Raw genomic sequence first — 22,646 nt, 5'->3', positions numbered from 1 at the left:
ACTTTGCGACGTTCATCATCGTTCAAATTTGGCTGGTGGCTTATTAACATAGGGTCCTGTGATGTGATGAACTCAAAATGCTAAATAATAAAGAAATATTTCTGGTTTCCAGGGACTTTAAGAGAATATAATATAATATAATATAATATCATATCATATCATATAATATCATATAATATATAACGTTTAGGTGATTGATTAAAACTGGGAAGACTGCAGGATATTGCTCCTCCAGAGCCCTGGTCTCTTGGGAGACAATGGAGTTTTCCCGACCCCTACTAGGAGAAAATGTTGGTCCAGGAACGACACCAACACGGGGGCAACTGCCCCTTCAGACATGAAACCAACCATTCCAGTTCAGCCTTGTCCATAGCCTGCACAGGCCCTACAGCCAGAGTCACGCCCATAAGGTTACAGGGAACTGGAGTCTGTTCTTCTCTGATATTCTGAATGAGACTTTATGTGACCTGGCTTATCACACCTGTGTGTGCTGGAAAGTCCCTGCTCCTTAATCTCCACCTACAGTACACCTAGATCTCAGCACTATAGATCCTACCCCATGACGTGTCATAACAGTGCGTGTGTGCGTGCATGTGTGTCTGTGTGTGTGTGTGTGTGTGTGCGTGCGCGTGCGTGTGTGTCTCAGGCCAGCTGTTCGGAGGACCTGGGCCGCTGGCTGGGCGTGCTGTTTGCAGAGACAGGCAGCAGCTCTCTGCCTGACGAGCTGCACTACGACTACATCGACGTGGACACACTCACTGACATACGGCATGCTGCCAGACACTCCTTCATGTGAGTCACTCTCTGTGTGTGTGCGTGCGTGCATATTTTCTAAAATAGCGTTTTTGGATCAACGTTGCTATGTTACAATTGTGGCTCCGAAATTGTAAAATGGTAACCTACGTTTATACAGGGGTGGGCGTGGTTTCCTGAGATTTTCGGTTTTCTAACCTCTCCCTAGTCTTGCTTGCCAGACTCTCCCAGCAAAGGGGCTGGGAGAGTCTGGCTGGGGAAGGCTTTCACTGTGAACTAGAGGGGAAAAAGGCTCTTTACAGCCATCCACCGAACGTACCATGCAGGCTGGCTTCATTGCATAATCCACATCAATCATTTTCAGCGTGTAGCAACGAGCTAGCGGATAGCCCTGCTGTTGTTATTGTTTCAAAGGCAGCGGCGCAGGCATTTGAGCTCGGCAGATTTGAGACGTACAGCAGCAGAGGCATACAGACTCGACACAGGGGGCGTGGAAAGGAAATCCAAATATGGTCACAGCTGCAGTCAGAGCGGGTCAGAGCCAATTGCAGAGCTTGCAGGGAGTGGAATGGGATTTCCATCCGGCACTGACTGAAATGGTCAGCACCAATGGGAGAGCTAAGTCAACCATGCTGCTTCAACCCAGTCAGACTAACCTCTCCCAGACCCTAACTCTAAACCTAAACCTCTCCCCATGACCTAACCTCTCCCCAGACCCCAACCCTAAACCTAAAATCTCCGTAAACCACGCCCACCCCTGTATGAACGTGACTTGCATTGTATTTATGTACTGTCCTGCAGAGCTGAAGTACTCGAGTCCGGACTCTGACTCGAGTCCGGTCTCGAGACCAATTCTTGACGTGTTGGTCTCGTCTCGGACTTGGCGTCAAAATAACTCTGACTCGACTCGGTCTCGGGAGTGAATATCACTCTGACTTGAATTGGTCTCGGATGAATTAAATTAAATAATAATAAATTATTAATTACGTAACGTTACAATCAGAAGATGCCCCCGTCAGCGAGTGTAATAAGGCTGCCGCGCAGGTCGGCACCTCAAAGCACGTAATAGCAGCTGAGCGGGACCTCACAACGTTACAGATAATGTCCAGGAAAAACACACAGACTGCCAAACTGACTGCAAAATGACAGTCACTTTTCAGGACTCGGGAATGTTCGCTAAAAAGCAGTAGGATTCACTTACTATGAATGAAGCTGCTGGTCGTGCCAGATATCAGTCATCATCACAGACAGATGATCGCTATACATCACTCGTGTTATTCCCCGGTTACTGATGTTAACAACTTATTGCAAAAACGAATACAAAGCTTTACTAGAAGGCAGAGATACATGGTGGCTTCTCATTTCAACAAATTAACGTAACTTTGAGATAGCTGCACTCTAGTCGGTTTTATTCCCCCCCTCAAAGATATGTAGATGTCTGATGGGTGTAAAGGAGATCCACAGACACACTTGTTGTGATCGACACATTATGGACTGTACTGTATTACTTATATGTTTGAATGTGGGACATTTGAGTGTATTGCCTGTGTTTGGATATGGCCTCACATTCGGGGTGAAGCTGGAGGGAGAACCAAATGGCTGGGTCACACCCTCCAGATACCAGCACAGCTGGGGGCCGAGCCTCAAAGGATTCCGGCCATTGTTTTATCTCTAAGGGTAATCAAGCCATAAAACCCCCTTTTCCCTTGCCTCACGTTACAGAATGGGCACAGTCCAGCTCACAGAGCGCTATCATTGGCCAGAACCATCACAAAAGACACATGAGAGGCCAATGAGAACCCTTCGTGATTTTCCCCAGAAAGTACCAAAACTGTTGGAAGCAGTTTTAACTTGAGTCTCAACTAAGCTTTCGTGCGCAGCGGAAGGGTCTGGAGGAGCCAGGAAGCCAGCTCCCCTCCCCCGCTCGCTGCACCCCCTGCGGCCTGCAACAAAGGCCTGACCAGGGCCTCAGAAGGAACTAGGCCTCAACCAGACAGCAACACCAGAGGTAGAAATCGGCTGAAAGGCCCGCCGTAAGTCCCACGAGACATAGCATGCGTAACTGAGATAGCTCTACTTAATCTCAGTTTAATTTAAGTCGGTTTAGCGTTATAAGTCGCAGGGAAAACCCTCCTTACGCTTCCAGACTTGCCACAGCCTGGCACAACGCCGGCTGTTGATCAAGCTTCCAGGCAAGACCGCCTAACCAACGGCTGAAGAAAAGACACACCGCAGCAGATCCAACCAACTGCTGCAGACGAAAGACGCCCAAGACAGCCCGTGGCTTGCAACCAGCCACAAAGAAGGACCACAGAGCACAGCACGACCCTCGACTCAACGAGCAGAGAGACTGCACGTCAACCCCCGGCATCATCTGCACCCCCAGCAGACGTCCGCTGCCCGCTTTTCCAAGCCAGGGTGAACCGCGCTGCAGGCCATCGCTCCCACAACCCAAAGCCATCCTCCCTACTGCGCGTAGGACAACTCTCCCCAACCAACAGGATCCCGCTCCACAGAGTGGAACACACGTGAGAGTTCATTCATGGTTTAATGGTTCTGGGCAGAGTTAGGGGTTAAAATGCATTATCATATGTGTTGATTACAGTATCCTGTATGTGACTGTTAGCGATCTGTGAGAATTGAGGCCACCAGCGTGTTCTCTCTCTCCCCTGCTCTCCCTCTCTCTCTCCCCCCGTCGATCCCCCTCTCCCTCCTTCCACCAAACTGACAAAACCGCCATTTTGAAAAGGAGGCGGTCTTCACACGACCAGACCGCCCCTCAGCCAATCCTGGGGTGACATAAGACACTCCACCTTCTCCGCCCTCCTTCTCTCTCACACATACACACACACACACACACAAATGCTAAGTAACACCCACATACGCACACACACATTCAAGCCTGCCTCCGCCAGGCAGACTTAAATCACTGCACACACACACACACACAGGCACACACACACACAATTGATATAATGCTTATTCATATTAGTTATTAGCTATAGATGTTACAATATTGTGATTTATTAAATATTTTTATTACATAATGCTATGAATCTTGGTTATTATTCATGAGGTATTTTATCTGTGGAAATCTGTGACAGAAGCTTACGAACTTTGACCCTTCAATCAACTGTACAATGTACATTATATCACTATGAGACTGATATGACAATTTGGTTTGGTGTCTAATCTAGTCATAATTGACTTTTAGACAGGTCTGTAGCCTTAACTACAGTGGTGCCCCGAATCTTACAGAGAATACAATATCCTCTGTCAAATCTAATAAATTTATGAATATTAATAATTCATAATTATTAATAATCATATTTCATAACCAAACCAGCTCCTGCGAGCACAACATAAATGGTGCCCCGTGTGAGGCTTCTAATATCAGTATTTCCACAGATATGATATGCATGAATAATAAAAATTCATAAATTTTTGAAAAATCAAAGTTTTTTAAATTTTTCCAAAATCAGGTTTTCTATAGCGCTTTGCCAAGCAAATCACATGCGTCAGAAGACACTAAAGGAACTCTAATCATAAAATATGGAATCTTCCCATAATCTTAACACAAGTTAGGATTTGTATTGAATATTTCTGAGCAAAACAGTCCCAAAGACAACAGCTCAGTTTAAAATCCTTGATTCCATTTTTATGTTAGAAACCACAGTTAACAAACTGTTTTCCACTGTGCCTTCAACCTAAAATTATGAGAGATAGCAATGTTCCTTCTATCAGAGAGTGACTTTAACCGAAGTAAATAGACAGCGCTGCGCATATTTAAGTGGAACCTTTGATGCTAATTTGAAAGCCACACTGGCAAAGGGTGGGGGGAAGTCAGGCTGCCCCCCCCCACATTAGCATTCAAAAACATTCACCCTGTCTCCTCCAGAGCCAGAGACAAAGTGTAAACAAAGCCCTGTGACCACCAGTCACAGTGAATTTGCATGCGAAAGACAGGCAGACACCTGCACCTGATGACACTGACAGCAGACACCAGCCGAGTGACAGCTGACAGATGTCAAACTAACTGCATGCAATTGGCAGCTAACTCACAGAGAGACTGTCACATTTGGGCCATTCTTTAATTAGGATTAGTAACTGTGGGCATTGACGGCATTTGATGCCATAGCAACACGGTGAGTGCACACACCTTTTGCTTAAAATTGACAGCAGTAAAACAGCTGCTTGACTCATCGCAATGAGTCTGCGCTGCCACAAGATGGTCAGCGCTGAAACTTTCTTTAAGATGGCCGCCACCGACTTGCAAGCGGTAGCCGCCTCTCTCATCTGCCCGCCTACAGGAGGAGCAGATGAATTTAGCATTGTAATGCTAACACTAGCGGTCCTAATAATTCCATTGGGAATTATTTTCTTTCTGCAAAATCGCAGATTCCAGGTGCAGGACGCTGCGCATCAGCGGCAGACCACTGTCTACCAGACGCAGATAGGCAGACTGCGCAACAGCTGTCAAGCTACGCTGCAGGCCAACCTGGGTCTGCATCGACAAGCCCAGGTCTGCCAAACAGAATTAGCCCGACTGCGTACCGAAGTTTCCCGGCTGCAACAGAGCCAAAAGGGCATGCAGACCGGATCCACGGCGGCCCTCGGACCCAGAACGGTCCCCCTCTCGGGTCGCGCTGCTCCACCAACCACCCGAGCAGTGATCGCACGGCTAAACGCGAGAACGGCCAAGCAGCAAGAGCACCAGAAGGCCGGAAGGGCCATAGCCCCGCCGGCACCGGAGGCTGACACGCCTCCTAGGGCTAGACCAACCCTCGACTTGAATCAGACCCCCGCACACCACTTAGCGCCCGCGCTGGCAAGCAGCCGCGCTGCTAGACATCGCGACACCACACCGCGAAAGGGGGGAGACCGCTCTCACAACGAGCAAACTGATTCAGGCTATTCAGCCCAGCAGTCGTCATCCGACTCCGAGCTCGACTTTCATGCTCCCGACATACCAGTCAGTCATTCATCCGAGCAACCTACGTGTAGACTCAGACGTTATTCACGCTTTCATCCAGCTCTGACTTCCACCTCAGAGCACAAACCGCTGACAGTCAAACGACTCGACAGCGCCACTTCCGGTTATGACAAAACGATCCACACTGCAACCCCCTGCAGGGAGGAACGTGTGTCTTACCGACTTTCCATTTATCACGCCCGTGGCGAGTCGATCGACTACCGCCCTGTGCATTATAAACCGTCATTTGCTCAGGCCACCAACGGGTGCGCTGATAGGTCTTTTTCACAAGAGGCTATCCAGCCTCACTCACTTTCTAGCTCCTGTCCACCAAGGAAACAGGAAGTCAGCTCTTCCACCCCTCCCCCCGAAAGGGGGGACCCCGGGCATGATGACATTAGTCGCTCTTTGGTGCCCAATCGGGCAAACGGCCACTCCTTCTTGCAGCCTCCACTGCCAAAACAGAGTGAGTCAGAACTCTCTCTCCGAGAAGCAGAATCACGCTATCACTTACTGGAGTCAATAGCCAACGACATCGATTTGTTTGATCCCGCCAGTCACGAGGTACACTTGACCGATTATCTCAACGAAGTCGAACGTGGTTCGCAGGCTCTGCCACACGCCTCGCCGCGAGAGAAAGCTCAACTGATATGGAGCATGAGCTCAAAGCACGTGCGTGCGTTTATCCAAACGCAACCTTCCCATATCAGAGATGACTTTGACAAGCTTCGCGAAGCCTTGGGCGAAGAGTACCTCCTTACCCAGTCGTCAGCGGCGGGGAGGAACGCGGCCTTACACGTCAAACAGAATTACCAGGAACATCCTAGGGATTACTTCAGACGTTTGAAAAGAATTTATAATCAAGGTAGAAATGGCCCGGATCAAGGAGACGTGCCACGTCTCAAGGAACTTTACCTAGATGGTCTGCATGACTCGGTGCGCCCATCCGTAGCCCTAGACGCACGTTGGTATGACCGAAACATGCGCACGGTTCTCAAAACCGCCTCAATAGCGTGGGAGGTGGAAACCGAAGCAAAAAGCAGAAATGGCCAGTTTCAACCCACCAACCGCGTGTGTGTGGACCCAGAGACGGTACCACACACACGCTCACCACGCAGGCCAGACCACCTGGTTCTGCCGGACAGAGCCAAGGGGGGTAGCTGCTGCCCAAAGAGACATCACAGTCGCGCCACAGGGCGCGAACGGCGTGAGTCTCCTCAGCACACTAGGCCCTCCACCCAATTAGACATCCGAACGGGCGCGAGACACCTGACGGGCAGGGTGGGCATTCAAGCCACCAGAGGCCCTCCCAGGAGATGACATCAAACTCGGTGAAGGGCGGGTGACTGGACGCAGCCACCCTGTCACCCCTGACAGTCACCTGTCACTCGGCTCTCACCCTTATCTCTATGTAGGCTAGATGCATTGTCTGCTGTGAAACATAACACCTTTACGGCAGGCAGACCACATCAAAATAGGACAAAGCTTGGCACATAGCTACATAGACACGGAGACTCATGCACAAACACTGCTGGAATGCAGCACACATTCAAAATCACACCCTGTCACCCTCTCTCTCTCTCCTTCTCTCCTCCTGCCCTTCCCTGCTCACCCTGTTGATTTTGAAATGATGTTGTGTATATGACCTTAAGGTTGTATTATCTATATGGTAATGAGTCTAGGTATGGTTAGGAGTCTGCCCAGAACCAAGCCTGAACCGATGATGAACTATGAACTGCCTGAGTATGACACTTTGATCCCACAGAACAGATGGACATGGTGACCAAAAGTTACAGCAAACTGTCTGTACAGCCCTTCATCCTCGCCTGCGGACCGCAGGTCGACCGCAGTCCACAGACGAGGAGGGGGGATGTTGTGATCGACACATTATGGACTGTACTGTATTACTTATATGTTTGAATGTGGGACATTTGAGTGTATTGCCTGTGTTTGGATATGGCCTCACATTCGGGGTGAAGCTGGAGGGAGAACCAAATGGCTGGGTCACACCCTCCAGATACCAGCACAGCTGGGGGCCGAGCCTCAAAGGATTCCGGCCATTGTTTTATCTCTAAGGGTAATCAAGCCATAAAACCCCCTTTTCCCTTGCCTCACGTTACAGAATGGGCACAGTCCAGCTCACAGAGCGCTATCATTGGCCAGAACCATCACAAAAGACACATGAGAGGCCAATGAGAACCCTTCGTGATTTTCCCCAGAAAGTACCAAAACTGTTGGAAGCAGTTTTAACTTGAGTCTCAACTAAGCTTTCGTGCGCAGCGGAAGGGTCTGGAGGAGCCAGGAAGCCAGCTCCCCTCCCCCGCTCGCTGCACCCCCTGCGGCCTGCAACAAAGGCCTGACCAGGGCCTCAGAAGGAACTAGGCCTCAACCAGACAGCAACACCAGAGGTAGAAATCGGCTGAAAGGCCCGCCGTAAGTCCCACGAGACATAGCATGCGTAACTGAGATAGCTCTACTTAATCTCAGTTTAATTTAAGTCGGTTTAGCGTTATAAGTCGCAGGGAAAACCCTCCTTACGCTTCCAGACTTGCCACAGCCTGGCACAACGCCGGCTGTTGATCAAGCTTCCAGGCAAGACCGCCTAACCAACGGCTGAAGAAAAGACACACCGCAGCAGATCCAACCAACTGCTGCAGACGAAAGACGCCCAAGACAGCCCGTGGCTTGCAACCAGCCACAAAGAAGGACCACAGAGCACAGCACGACCCTCGACTCAACGAGCAGAGAGACTGCACGTCAACCCCCGGCATCATCTGCACCCCCAGCAGACGTCCGCTGCCCGCTTTTCCAAGCCAGGGTGAACCGCGCTGCAGGCCATCGCTCCCACAACCCAAAGCCATCCTCCCTACTGCGCGTAGGACAACTCTCCCCAACCAACAGGATCCCGCTCCACAGAGTGGAACACACGTGAGAGTTCATTCATGGTTTAATGGTTCTGGGCAGAGTTAGGGGTTAAAATGCATTATCATATGTGTTGATTACAGTATCCTGTATGTGACTGTTAGCGATCTGTGAGAATTGAGGCCACCAGCGTGTTCTCTCTCTCCCCTGCTCTCCCTCTCTCTCTCCCCCCGTCGATCCCCCTCTCCCTCCTTCCACCAAACTGACAAAACCGCCATTTTGAAAAGGAGGCGGTCTTCACACGACCAGACCGCCCCTCAGCCAATCCTGGGGTGACATAAGACACTCCACCTTCTCCGCCCTCCTTCTCTCTCACACATACACACACACACACACACAAATGCTAAGTAACACCCACATACGCACACACACATTCAAGCCTGCCTCCGCCAGGCAGACTTAAATCACTGCACACACACACACACACAGGCACACACACACACAATTGATATAATGCTTATTCATATTAGTTATTAGCTATAGATGTGGTAGACTATTAGTTGTAAAGTAAATGTGATGAACTGATATTTTAATCATTGTGTTAATGTCAATTGATATTGTGATTTATTAAATCTTTTTATTACATAATGCTATGAATCTTGGTTATTATTCATGAGGTATTTTATCTGTGGAAATCTGTGACAGAAGCTTACGAACTTTGACCCTTCAATCAACTGTACAATGTACATTATATCACTATGAGACTGATATGACAATTTGGTTTGGTGTCTAATCTAGTCATAATTGACTTTTAGACAGGTCTGTAGCCTTAACTACAGTGGTGCCCCGAATCTTACAGAGAATACAATATCCTCTGTCAAATCTAATAAATTTATGAATATTAATAATTCATAATTATTAATAATCATATTTCATAACCAAACCAGCTCCTGCGAGCACAACACACTTCAGACAATCCTATATGATTTCAGATCGCTTTAGAAGTGACCATGTCTTGTCGAGGAAAACAAACAGTGCTGTGTATTTGTTCCTCTCTCTCCTCACTCTTGGTGGAACTCTGGTGCATTTACATGGATGTGCAAACTGACATGTTGATTCATGCACACCGTCCCTGGTAAATAAATGGGGGAGAAAAAAAAACATACGTTACCATTTTACAATTTTGGAGCCGAAATTGTAAAATAGCAACGTTGCTATTTTACAATTGTCTGTGAGAATGTGTTGCAGCGAGTGCGTGCCTGCGCATGTGATGTATCTTTGGGGTTTTCTGTTGCCTGTAATTGATCATAGCTTTGTATCCTGTCCTCTCTCTCTCTCTCTCTCTCTCTCTCTCAGGTGGGCTACCACCACTACGTCATCCAGTAGTGCCTCAACAGACTCCAGAATGTATGACGAGGTCTATGAAAGTATTTTGGTGAGGAAACATCTTCAACGTCTGAACCAGTCGCATAACATAACACACCAGTCAAGTTGCTGAACCTGCAAATCTTCCTTATCATTGTTTCTCGCTCTGACCGCTTTCCTTTCTGTTTCTTCACTGTTTAATAGACACCTTTATCCAAATCGCCATACGCAGTTATTACTGCTTACATTTTTTATCTAGTTGGCCCAAACTTCCTAACTTCGGCATTGTTAGTGCCACGTAGAGCAGCTGGTTCCCATAGCCGTGGGAAGTAGTTTTAAGTGGTGGGTGCTGTGGAGATGAAACGAAAAATATGTCGGGCTGTCTTGCAACTGACAACTAAAGCTGCTGCACGTTCAAGTACAGGGGCCGGTTGCTGGTCAACTGGTCTTACACTGGTCTTAAGCTAAGTTGGTCGTAACTTTACGACCTAACAGCTACGCCGGTTGCATCAAGACGGCTTAAGCCTTATTTTCACTACGACCAGGCATAACTCTTACGCCTGGTCAGGAGGAGGCCTGCCTGTCTCCGCGGAGACCTTTTTGAATCCTTACCGTCATCGTCGTAACACAGCCAGTTCTCCGTCTTTGAAGCACGATGTTAAGATTATAACTAACTAGTTGTGTGGCTTAGCCTTCCCAAATGTTGCCGTTAATTTTTTTAGAATTTAATACATAGAATTGGGAACGTTACATTCAATTTCATTCAGACTGTCTGTCTGGCTCAATCGCCGACATTTTTCCCCCGGAGCAAGGGAGGGTGGGAGGAGGGAGGGTGTTACAGTAGTGGCTGAGAGAGCGTAGTGGCACAGTGCGCTCCAAGCAGGTCGCGAGGCACACATCATCCAATCAGAGGGCATTCCCCGGCAATTCACATGAACGCGCATTGCTACGACCAGCGTAGTTAAGACCAGACGTAAGCCGTGTTGGTGCAACAGGCGTAAATCCACTCTAAAGACTGGTCTTAACTAAAACCGACGTAGGAGTTACGACCAGGCATAGTTAAGACCAGTTGGTGCAACCGGCCCCAGATGTCTGGTCTCATCTTTATAGCACTACACCACGAACCCAAACACACGTAATGTTGGGTAGCTACTGGCTCATGGAACCAGATTTACATAATAAACGATTATGATAAAACTGTGCAGATGCAAATCAAAAGTAGGCTACACACACAGACACACACACAGACACACACACACACACACACAGACACACACACAGACACACACACACACACACACACACACACAGACACAGACACAGACACACACACACACACACACAGACACACACACACACACACACACACACACACACACAGGTCAGCCGCAGCTGGGCACTGGCTCATAAAACAACCAGATTTACTTGAAATAAAACAACGTCCACACAGCGACCACCAACACTATACTTGCAAAGCAGCTGATGTAACCGTGCGCCTTTACGCACAGTTCACATATCTTGGAGCATCAACCACTGACAGAATTCACAAGCAAAGCAAAGCAAGGTCATCTGATCACCAAACTAACAGTTAACTGACTATGCCACCGAGCTGCGTAAAGACGCGCTCGTCTTTACGCATGTTTACACAGTGCAGCAGGAAGGCTATATATAGACAGCTCATGTGCATTTAGACATACAGTAGACTGCAGTTGTTAAGTTGTTGTCTAAGTTAGTTGTTGTCTAAAAACTGCAGTTGTTAAGCCCTTGCTAAAGAAGCGTAGCCTCGACCCCTCTATAATCAGCAATTACAGACCAATATCAAATCTTCCCTTTATTAGCAAAATACTCGAAAAAACTGTCTACCAACAACTCAATACCTTTCTATCCTCCAATGACCTCCTAGATCCTTTCCAATCAGGCTTCCGACCCCATCATAGCACCGAAACTGCGCTTATCAGAGTTATAAATGACATCCGAATGAACACTGATTCAGGTAAAATCTCAATCTTAGTGTTACTAGACCTCAGCGCTGCCTTTGATACGGTTGACCACGAAATTCTATTGGACAGACTGGAAAACTGGGTCGGGCTTTCCGGCACGGTCCTAGAGTGGTTCAGATCTTATCTGCAAGACAGGAACTACTTTGTCTCCATTGGCAACTACACATCTGACCAAACCAAAATGACATGTGGGGTACCCCAAGGATCAATTTTAGGTCCTGTCCTGTTTAACCTTTATATGCTCTCTCTGGGCCTAATTATGCAAAAAAACAAAATAGCTTATCATAGCTATGCAGATGACACCCAACTCTACATAGCCCTCTCATCGGATGACTATGCCCCCATAGAGTCACTGTGTCAGTGCCTTGCGCAAATTAATGATTGGATGTGCCAGAATTTTCTCCAACTTAATAAAGACAAAACAGAGATAATTGTCTTCGGCAAAAAAGAAGATAGGCTCAAAGTTACTGCTCACCTCGAATCCCTATCTCTGAAGCCAAAGGACCAGGTAAAAAATCTTGGCATTATTATTGACTCTGATCTAAATTTCAACTCTCACATCAAGCTTATAAGAAAATCTGCCTTCTATCATCTAAAAAATATAGCAAGGATTAGAGGCTATATGTCCAAACAAGATCTTGAAAAACTAATTCATGCTTTCATTTCTAGCAGGCTAGACTACTGCAACAGTCTTTTCAATGGTCTTCCCAAAAAAGCTGTTAAACAACTTCAGCTCATTCAGAATGCGGCTGCTAGAGTTCTAACAAGAACCAAGAAAGCTGAACACATTACACCAGTTCTCAAATCCCTGCATTGGCTGCCAGTAAATCTTAGAATAGACTTTAAAATTCTGCTAATAGTTTACAAATCTCTCAACGGGTCAGGCCCACACTACATCTCTGAAATGCTTCTACACTATGAACCATCCAGATCCCTGAGATCTTCAGGCACTGGTCTACTAATTGTCCCAAGGACCAAATCAAAACATGGTGAAGCCGCGTTCTCCCACTATGCCTCTCATAACTGGAACAAACTCCCTGAACACATTAGATCTGCCCCTACTCTGCCTATTTTTAAATCCAAGCTAAAGACCTTTATGTTTACTCTTGCTTTTAACTGCTACTAAACTACTGCCTCTCTCGGCCTGTAATTTCTTAAAAAAAATTCCTGTACATTTCCAACAAATGGACTGTACATGTAATAATAATACTGAAGAGTGCCTTGTAACTTATTTAAAACAGAAATAATGTTTCATGTTTGTTAATTTGAGTATATATTTTAACTAAAACTGTCGGCTGTGTTTTTTATGTGTTTTTTATATGTGCATTGCTTTGCTGCTTGTTTTTTCGATTATTTTTTTGTAAAGCACCTTGAATTGCCTTTGTGTATGAAAGGTGCTATATAAATAAAATTTGACTTGACTTGACTTGACTTGACTGCACGGTGGCAGTTAATGAAAAGATGTGTCTTACCTTATGACAATACTCCAAATGTGTTCTTTCGCCCAGGAGTAACACTGATGAAATCTTTCATCATGCCTCAAATGTTAGCATCAGCTAAGCGCCCGGCCCCGGCTAGCGGGGTAACAGCGCTGCTACAACTTGCAGTCACAGCAGTTGCATTGGTTAAAAAGTTTCACCCTTTTGCTGCTGCCGGCGGCGCCTTCACAAAGAAATACAAAATTTGGCTTTGCTGCTTTGCCTTTTTTGAGCCATGATCATCACAGTTAAGTGTGTGCGTGTGCTGTGCTCTCTGACTGCTCTGTCCTCTCACTCCTCATTCACTGTCAATGTGGCCCGCCTTGTTTTTCAACAGGAAGTAAAATGCCTAAAATAGGAATAATTTAACTACTTAAGACCCAGTATTAGCCACTTACTGAAGTCAAAATATTGTTAGAATATGAACATAACCAACAAAAATTAAATGAAACTTTTTTTAACTTTTTTTAACTTTTTTTTTTTTTTTTTGTAAACGTGCAATACAATAGCACCCTCAGCATCCCCGCTTCCCACGGCCTTGCTGGTTCCAGATTGTGGCAGCATTGGTGTTTTTGACGTATTCTGAAAAATTACACTTTTTTCAGTGATATGTTTTTTTTTAACAAACTTTACTTTCTCAAAAAACATCTTCTGTATGTCTACTATTTCTATACTGTGTATGATACATCAATATTCCAACATGCCATGCTGAAAATGTATGCAATTATGTTGGAGGCACTTTGGATAAAAATGTCTAACTAATGGCACATGTTATGTAATTCTATAGGGACACGGTTTGTTTCTTTGTGTTCTTTTACTTCTACCTGGGCATCTCTGGAACAATGCTTAGATTATGAATCTAAATCTCATTTTATGACTTCTACCATGTCAAGTTTCTGTCTTGTTATTGTCAATAGAAACATAGATTTATGTAAATGCTGCATTGTTTTTCCCTTCCCCTGCAGGAGGGGGCAGCAGAGAGCAGACTGGGCCAGGTGAGACGCCACGCCTCCTTCTCCAGCAGAGACTCTGATAAGACCGAGCAGCAGGTTGCCATCAAGAGACATGCCTCCAGTCAGTCCTCTCAATAATCTCTCGTCTGTTTCTTTTTCCTAACTTCTGTCCCAATAATCTGTCCCCTGCTTCCTTTTCCTACCTTCTGTCCTAGGATTTTGGTGGCTATGACAGAATACATACAACATAATGACAGCAAAGAAATGTCTGGTTAGCATTGTGATGAGGATCATGGCCTCGGCCACTTCCCACACTGGACATTGTCAGCTAAACTCTATATATTCGCTGCATCATGTTTCCAATCAAAAGACAAACAAAAGACCACAAGCTACTTCCTCCTGTGTCCATTTGACAGCATGAATAGCTGACTAGCTGAATGACTGACTGATCTTCTTTGGTGCTCTTCGCATGGCGCCGCTCTAGCCAGCATACTGTGCTAATGTTGATGGTATAATAGGTAGCGTAGCATTGTAATGCTGATGATATAATAGTTAGCATAGCATGGTAATGTTGATAGTATAATAGCGTAGTGTGGTAATGTTGATAGTATAATAGTTAGCGTAGTGTGGTAATGTTGATAGTATAATAGTTAGGGTAGTATGGTCATGTTGATATAATAGTTAACGTAGCATGGTAATGTTGATAGTATAATAGTTAGCGTAGCCTGGTAATATTGACTGTATAATAGTTAGCATCCCAAGGTAATGTTGATAGTATAATAGCATAGCATGGTAATGCTGATGGTATATAAAGTGGAGTATAATAATAGTTAGCGTAGCGTGGTAATGTTGACAGCAGTGTTGGGCAGTAACTTAGTTACAACTTAGTTACTGAAATTGTATTACTTTTCCCAGTAACTAATAATGTAAAGCATTACAAGTTCAGAAAAGTAATTATATTACAGTTACTACTCTAAGTAACTTCAAGTTACTCTATTGGCTGATTGTTGACTCCTCCTGTAAGGTTAATTAATGTTCCAATAGTGGATTCAGTTCTAAAACGAGCTGGCTAAACACATACGTCGCTTTTTTGGAAGGGTCGTAGCGAAAGTAACATAGTAATATAACGAGTAACGTAACTAATTACTTTTGAAACCAAGTAGGCTAATAAGTAAAGTAATTGTATTACTTTTTAAAGGAGTATTCAGTAATAAGTAACTAATTACACTTCCTGAGTAACTTGCCCAAAACTGGTTGACAGTATAATAGTTAGCGTAGCATGGTAATGTTGATGGTATAATATTGTAGCGTGATAATGTTGATGGTATAATAGTTAGCGCAGCGTGCTATTGTTGATGGTATAATAGCGTAGCATGGTAAAGTTGATAGTATAATAGTTAGCGTAGTGTGGTAATGTTAATAGTATAATAGTTAGCGTAGCATGCTAATGTTGATAGTGTAATAGTTGGCGTAGCATGCTAATGTTAATGGTATTATAGTTAGTTTAGCATGGTAATGTTGATAGCATAATAGTTACCGTAGTGTTGTAATGTAGATAGTTTGATTTGATATTGATATTGTGGTTGTGTTGCTGTTAGATGTGAATCAGTATAGAACTCGGTATGGGAAGACACGTGCAGAGGAGGATGCCAGGCGCTACCTGAGACAGAAGGAGGAGTTGGAGAATGAGAAGGAGGAGCTCAGAAACACACTGTTGTCCCTCCGCAAAGAGAGGAGGGAGGTGAAGAAAAGCACAGGTCAGAGCCCCCTCCCCCCCCCCCCCCCCCCCCCCCCCACCCCCCCACACACACACACAATCACTACTTCTTAGACTTGAGCTTTGTGGTGCTAACTAGTGATGCGCGGGTCACCCAGAACCCGCCGGGTCCCGCGGGCTGGCCCGCCCCGCAGGCGGTCTAGCCTGCCCCACAGGCGGTCTGGGTTTGCAAATTATGAAAAAATCGCGGGTGCTGGCGGGGCAGGCTCAGAACGTGACAAAGCAACATTATGAAATAATGTTGTTAGAGCAGTGAAACACGCAGAGTAACCCTTTATTAAGATGTGAACTCTCTCTCACACGTACACACAATCAGCGAGTCTGAAGCCATCTGCAGTGCACCTGCTGCACTAAAGAAACGCTTCAAATGAGGTAGCCTATGTGGTCTCAAAACAAACATTTTGGAAGGATTATTCGCTGTAATTATTATTTGAAGTGTCCATAAAAGGAATGCCACCGCAGATTTTCTGTGTGGACTCGACTGTGATCTATTTGTCAACTTTACTGCAACGTGAGCTACGTGACCAATTGAGAGCGCATGAGGTAATTAAAAGAAATCAGACAGCGAGTCTGAAGCCATCTGCAGTGCACCTGCTACTCTCTATAGCCTACATGGTGGAGTAAAGAAACGCTTCAAATGAGGTAGCCTATGTGCTCTCAAAACAAACATTTTGGAAGGATTATTCACTGTAATTATTATTTGAAGTGTCCATAAAACGAATGCCACCGCAGATTTTGTGTGTGGACTCGACTGTGAACTATTTGTCAACTTTACTGCAACGTGAGTAGGCTACGTGACCAATTGAGAGCACATGAGGTAATTAAAAGAAATGGGAAAGCATAAGAACTGTTTCTGTAGCCTACCTCCTCTACCTGCTACCTCCATTTGAAGACCTTGGATTAATTGAGGAAAGATCGATAATAGCTGAGTTTGTAATACCGACGAAGCAGAAAGAACAACGACATGAAAGCAGCCGTGCAACGCATCCAAGCATTAAAACTGTTGTCGCACACCAGCACGCATGTGTGTGTCTGTCTGTGGGAGAGAGAGAAGGAGAGAGACAAGTTTGGACACCTTGGGGAGCTCTGCTGCGCTCATCGTGAGTCCAGAGAGATATTACATTAAATTGGCAGTTTGCTGTTGGGTTGGGTTGGGTTCGTCATTTTCAGATAGCCTATTTTAACGGGCCGGGCGGTGCAGACTGGCTCCAATGATGGGTTGGGTTGGTGCGGGCGTTAAAAAACCCTGACCCGCGCATCACTGGGTGCTACTAAATGTGTGTGTGTGTGTGTGTGTGTGTGTGTGTGTGTGTGTGTGTGTGTGTGTGTGTGTGTGTGTGTGTGTGTGTGTGTGTGTGTGTGCAGGTGGTGGTGTGGAACAGCGGTTTGCCCAGCTGGAGGCGCTGTGCAAGCAGAAGGAGGAGGAGAGGGTGGAACTAGAGCTCAGACTGACTGGGGTCAAAGAAAACCTGAAGAAGTCATTGGCTGGAGGCGCCCTGGGTCCACCCACCGATGCAAAGATCAGCGTCAAGGTAGGCAGCTAGAAAATGACCTTCTGCAGCTCTTTTGTCTCATAGGCAGCTAGAAGATTACCTTCTGTAGCTCTTTTGTTTCAATTTATCATAGTCCGTAGTCAGTTTTGACTTCTTAAACTTTCTGAAATATAGATCTTGTTGTCTAATAAGGCTTAAAATCTCAGAGGTCATCCACTTAGCGCTTCTCTGTTTAAGTCTACTTTCCATCATTGGAGCCACAGCATCAAGCACAGCTATGAAATGCTGTTTGAAGAGGTTCCAGGCAACATCAACATCCTTGCTACCCAAAACATCAGCCCAAGCTCTCTCAGAAAGTGTCTTTTAAAAACCCTGACTGGAATATTTTTTAGTACACCTACATCTAATAGTGCGGTGATTTCCAGCATTAATCTGCATTTTAGATACCTTACGAGTACAGAAGATTACATTGTGATCACTCAGAGCAATATCAAGGACACCTGAATGGGAAATCTTTTCATGCTCTGAGACCAAAATCAAATCCAGTATGGACCGGCTATTTGCAGACAGTCTAGTTGGTTAATTAATTAGTTGTTTTAAACCAAACACTTTGCAGAAATTTGATAGTGATTTCACTAAGCAGCTGTTTCGAGAAGGCAATAGCAAATTCATATTCAGATCACCCAAAATAATACACTCCTTCTCTATACAAATATTACTCCTAATACAAGATGCTTCTAAGCGTTCATAGAAATAGAAGCATAACTCGTCACAACAACGGGTGCAAATGCAGATTAGATCAAATAATTTATGCAGGGCACAAACGGGATTTGGGTGGTGTTAACCACCAGAACCGTATAATAGAAGAGTTCCGACATCTCCATTCACTCCAATGGACCAGTTTTTTTCCAGGAAGTAGAAAGTGGAACTCTTGAGTAAAAAAAGCAGCACTGTCGAGTTGCAGCAAAATAGACAGTTTGTGTTGTACTTTGAAAGGGTTTTTCATCGCTTGAATCAAATTGTACATTATCAGCTTTATTTTAGCAGGCAAAAGTAGCACGAGACCCATTCCTGGCTGTTCATTGGCTAATGAGTCTCGCATTTTTGTCCTCTGCTGACGCCACTCTCTTACTAGAGGACACTAACCAGAACTATTCACAGGTGTGGCCTGGCAATGCCTGGGCGTTAGATCAATCAAACCAGATCCCCGTCTTGCACTCCCTGTACAGTTTGCGTGAGGCATGCTGTAATTCTCCCCATGCATAATTTGGATAGGTGTAGGCCTATTGACTGTATATATTATCCCTATCTCATAACGACACCATCACATCATATACCTGTTAAAAACATCTGAGTTTTGATGCAATTCGGGTTATTTTGTTGACTGGGGTGGGACAATACAAACACGTTTGCAGCGGGTAAACGGCGGAGGCAAAAGAAAAGATTTGAGGATTTACAGTGGACTCAATTAAAACTCGGTGAAACACTGAGCTGACTCGTGCCGAGGACAGAGAGAGATGGAGAGAGCTTGTGACAGATCGGTTATAGCAGGTGAAGGTGAATAGCCTATTGCAAGTAGGCTATAATGTACAAGTTTTCTCAATTCATTTACCATAACCCCTCCTTGCGATGTGATAAAGGTTTCTCAGTGAATTATAGTTGATTGCCTCAACGAATAATCTGCTGGTTACCCATTTTTAGCAGCAGAATTTGATGTCCTGGGGTGGCACGTCTGTGCGTAATGACGTTTCTGCGCATCGCAGAGATTTTGGCGCGCTCAAGTGCAGCAAGTGTTTTAGCCCCTAAGAGGTGCTTTTCAAAGCTCTTAGCGCAAAGTAATTGCGCGCTATCCCCACATTTTAGCGCTGAAACGCCTGCTTTGGCATGTGGCACGCCTATGCCCAGTACAATTATAACAGGCATGCGCTTGTGCCCGCCCCCAATTTGCATTGCACACGGCGTTAAACGAGCGCAAATGCTAAATTACCGCTTTCGCGAAGATAGGGCCCATAAGCTCTCCACTTAGCCCTCAGTCTGTCCATAGTCTCCTCCCAGCTTGACGTGCCTGGAACACCTCCCTAGGAAGGCGACCAGGTGGCATCCTTACCAGATGCCCGACCCACCGGCTCCTTTCTAAACAAAGGAGGAGCTTCTCACCTTATCCCTAAAGAAGATGACAGCCACCCTCCTGAGAAATCCATTATGATGCCCATAGGTGAGGGTAGGAAGAAGAGCAACTGGTAGATCGAGAGCTTTGGCTTCTGACTCAGGCTCAGCTCTCTTTTCATCACAATGCTGCGCTAAAGCAAACGCAATACCGCCCCCCCCCCCCCTTGCTCTCATTCTCCCATTCATTACAACATTTTAGATTATTTCAGTGCTAGGTGAGGTGAAAGTCTGTTTCTGTCTACACTGTATCTTTTGTGTGTGTGTGTGTGTGTGTGTGTGTGTGTGTGTGTGTGTGTGTGTGTGTGTGTGTGTGTGTGTGTGTGTGTGTGTGTGCATGCGTGCGTGCGTGCGTGCGTGCGTGCGTGCGTGCGTGCGTGCGTGCGTGTGTGTACGCGTGTGTGTGTACGCGTGTGTGTGTTTGTGCGCGTATAGGCACAGGGCAGTAAGATGGAGAAAGTCTACATTGAGAGTGTGCCGGTCAACTCGGCGTCCGAGCTTCGTAAACGTCCCCCGGCTGTTTACGCTTCTTCACGAGGCAACGTCATGCAGAAGACAAAGGTGTGCGTGTGCGTGTGTGTGTGTGTGTGTGTATGTGTGTGGTGTAGGGCTGTGAATCTTCACTGGCCTCACGATTCGATTCGATTACGATTCAAAGGGCTACGATTCGATTTGATTACGATTATCGATGCATCTTCAATCGATCCATCACTTTTTTTCCCAATACATGATTTATTTTTTCTCACTTTCTTTTTTCTCACTGTGTGGCTACTTTTAAAATAAAAGTGCATTTCAAATTGCATTGTATTATGATCCAAATAAACAACTGCATGTACTTCCACTATATTTTATTCGATTATTATTACCGGTCCAACCACGAAGTGCGTGGATCCCTATTGTATCTGTTCCGTTTATTTTTATTATTATTCCGTCCTAAAACAGCATGCACGTCAAAAACCGTAAGGGCTACAGTAGCCAGACCTTGCACATAGGTTGGAAATGTGCCCCACTACTCAGAGACAAAAAATGAGCCATATTGGCCAGGTGGTGGCGCTATAACAGACCCTTTTGCGTATTGACCCATAACTGCTGAACCGTGAGGCGTAGAATCAAAATTCCACATCTGCTGGATTCCCTGGATCAATACGCATCTATCCATATAGACCACGCCCATTTAAGTCTGCTAGATTTTCCGCCATCTTGGACTTTCTCAAAAAAAAAAAAAAAAACTTGTCCTAGGCCATTTGCCCGAATAAGCCCAAACTTTTTGTGTGTCATCTCTGGACTTCCCTGATCTAAAGTTGTATAAAGAATTTGGATACGTGAAACCGTCTTGAAATGATAAATGTTTAAACTTTTGATGACACATGCTCTGACACTAAACACACACAAACACAAACACACACACACACACACACACACACACACACACACATGCACACACATATACACCTATACACACACACACACACACACACACACACACACATATACTGTAAATATATATATTTATTATTTATTATTATTATTTTCTTCCTTAATAATCGATTTTTGACATTTGTGAGTCGATGCAGAATCGTGCACATCCGCATCGCGATGCATCTTATAATTGATTATTTTTGACACCCCTAGTGTGGTGTGGTGTGGTGTGGTGTGGTGTGGTGTGTGTGTGTGTGTGTGTGTGTGTGTGTGTGTCTGTGTGCGTGTGCGTGTGCGTGCGTGTGTGTGTGTGTGTGTATGTGTGTGTGTGTGTGAGGATAGATGATCTCCTCACTTTGTGCTGTGTCATGGTTTCCAGGAGTGGGAGTCGAAGAAGGGGACTTAGGCAACGCCTCTGTCAGACAGACAGAGAGAGAGAGAGAACGCGACTGTGTGAGACTGAAGACGGGCAGGAGGAAGGACAGTCTGTGTGAGACTGAAGACGGGCAGGAGGAAGGACAGTCTGTGTGAGACTGAAGACGTGCAGGAGGAAGGACAGACAGGAAGATTTGGACATGATGAGGAGAAGAAGGGGAAGGAGAGGACTGACTGATGCATTCTCCTCTCCTCTGCATGTACAGTACTGGCTGCATGCTGCTTTCAAAACCACTGTACATATTACAATATTACAGACCTAGTATACCACCAGCACAGTGTTATGTGTGTGTGTGTGTGTGTGTGTGTGTGTGTGTGTGTGTGTGTGTGTGTGTGTGTGTGTGTGTGTGCGTGCGTGTGCGTGTGCGTGCGCGTGCGTGCGTGTGCGTGTGCGTGTGCGTGTGCGTGTGCGTGTGTGTGTGTGTGTGTGTGTGTGTGTGTGTGTACATACATCTATCTATTGACAACGTCCGGCGCTGCACGGTGGCGACGGGTGTCTGTAGCATGTCACATATGTTTGTTTGTTTGCTTGTTTTTCATTGTTTAATGTGCGTTCATGTGATCAAAGTGTGACACTATACTTGTCGTGGATTACCTTACGCTTGACATACATCGACGACATCAAAGATGTATTTAATAGCGCACATATACTGGCTGATGCTCGTTTTACACCTGCTGCTCCCAGCTCGGACACGAGCGCTAACAACAAAGGAGCAAGCTTCCACAGCTGAGCCGACCGGTACGTTCGCTGGCAGGTCTTCAGTACAGCCGGGAACAACTTTTGCAGTTGAGGCAGTACGCCGGTAACAACATTTCTCCAGGAGCTGCAGAACAAGTGCAGGAGAGGAGGAGCGGCTACACCGGCATGAAGGCGGAGAGGACGGCGTGCGGGTGTAGGGACGAAGAGTCCGGGCCCGACAGTGATTCTCGCTAACACCCGCTCCCTCCACCAAACAACTAACGGAGCTTCAGT

At 45.9% G+C, this 22,646-nt stretch overlaps 1 protein-coding gene across 1 annotated transcript in view; it reads left to right on the top strand.

Moving 5' to 3' along the window:
- afap1l1b (actin filament associated protein 1-like 1b) overlaps positions 1 to 21,705 on the top strand; it is a 125,103-nt gene extending 103,398 nt beyond the window's left edge. The window contains exons 12-18 of the mRNA XM_083649832.1: positions 647 to 792; positions 9,944 to 10,022; positions 14,396 to 14,504; positions 15,982 to 16,140; positions 17,526 to 17,692; positions 20,255 to 20,380; positions 21,618 to 21,705. Coding sequence (XP_083505958.1) covers positions 647 to 792; positions 9,944 to 10,022; positions 14,396 to 14,504; positions 15,982 to 16,140; positions 17,526 to 17,692; positions 20,255 to 20,380; positions 21,618 to 21,644 — 813 coding nt within the window. The 3' untranslated portion in view covers positions 21,645 to 21,705. The remainder of the gene's footprint in view (positions 1 to 646; positions 793 to 9,943; positions 10,023 to 14,395; positions 14,505 to 15,981; positions 16,141 to 17,525; positions 17,693 to 20,254; positions 20,381 to 21,617) is intronic.
- The last annotated feature ends 941 nt before the right edge of the window (positions 21,706 to 22,646 follow it).

Source organism: Poromitra crassiceps (assembly GCF_964638095.1).
Source record: "Poromitra crassiceps genome assembly, chromosome: 1".
NCBI lineage: Eukaryota > Metazoa > Chordata > Actinopteri > Beryciformes > Melamphaidae > Poromitra > Poromitra crassiceps.
Note: the sequence above shows the minus strand (reverse complement) of the source record. Positions and strands in the feature narration are given on the sequence as shown.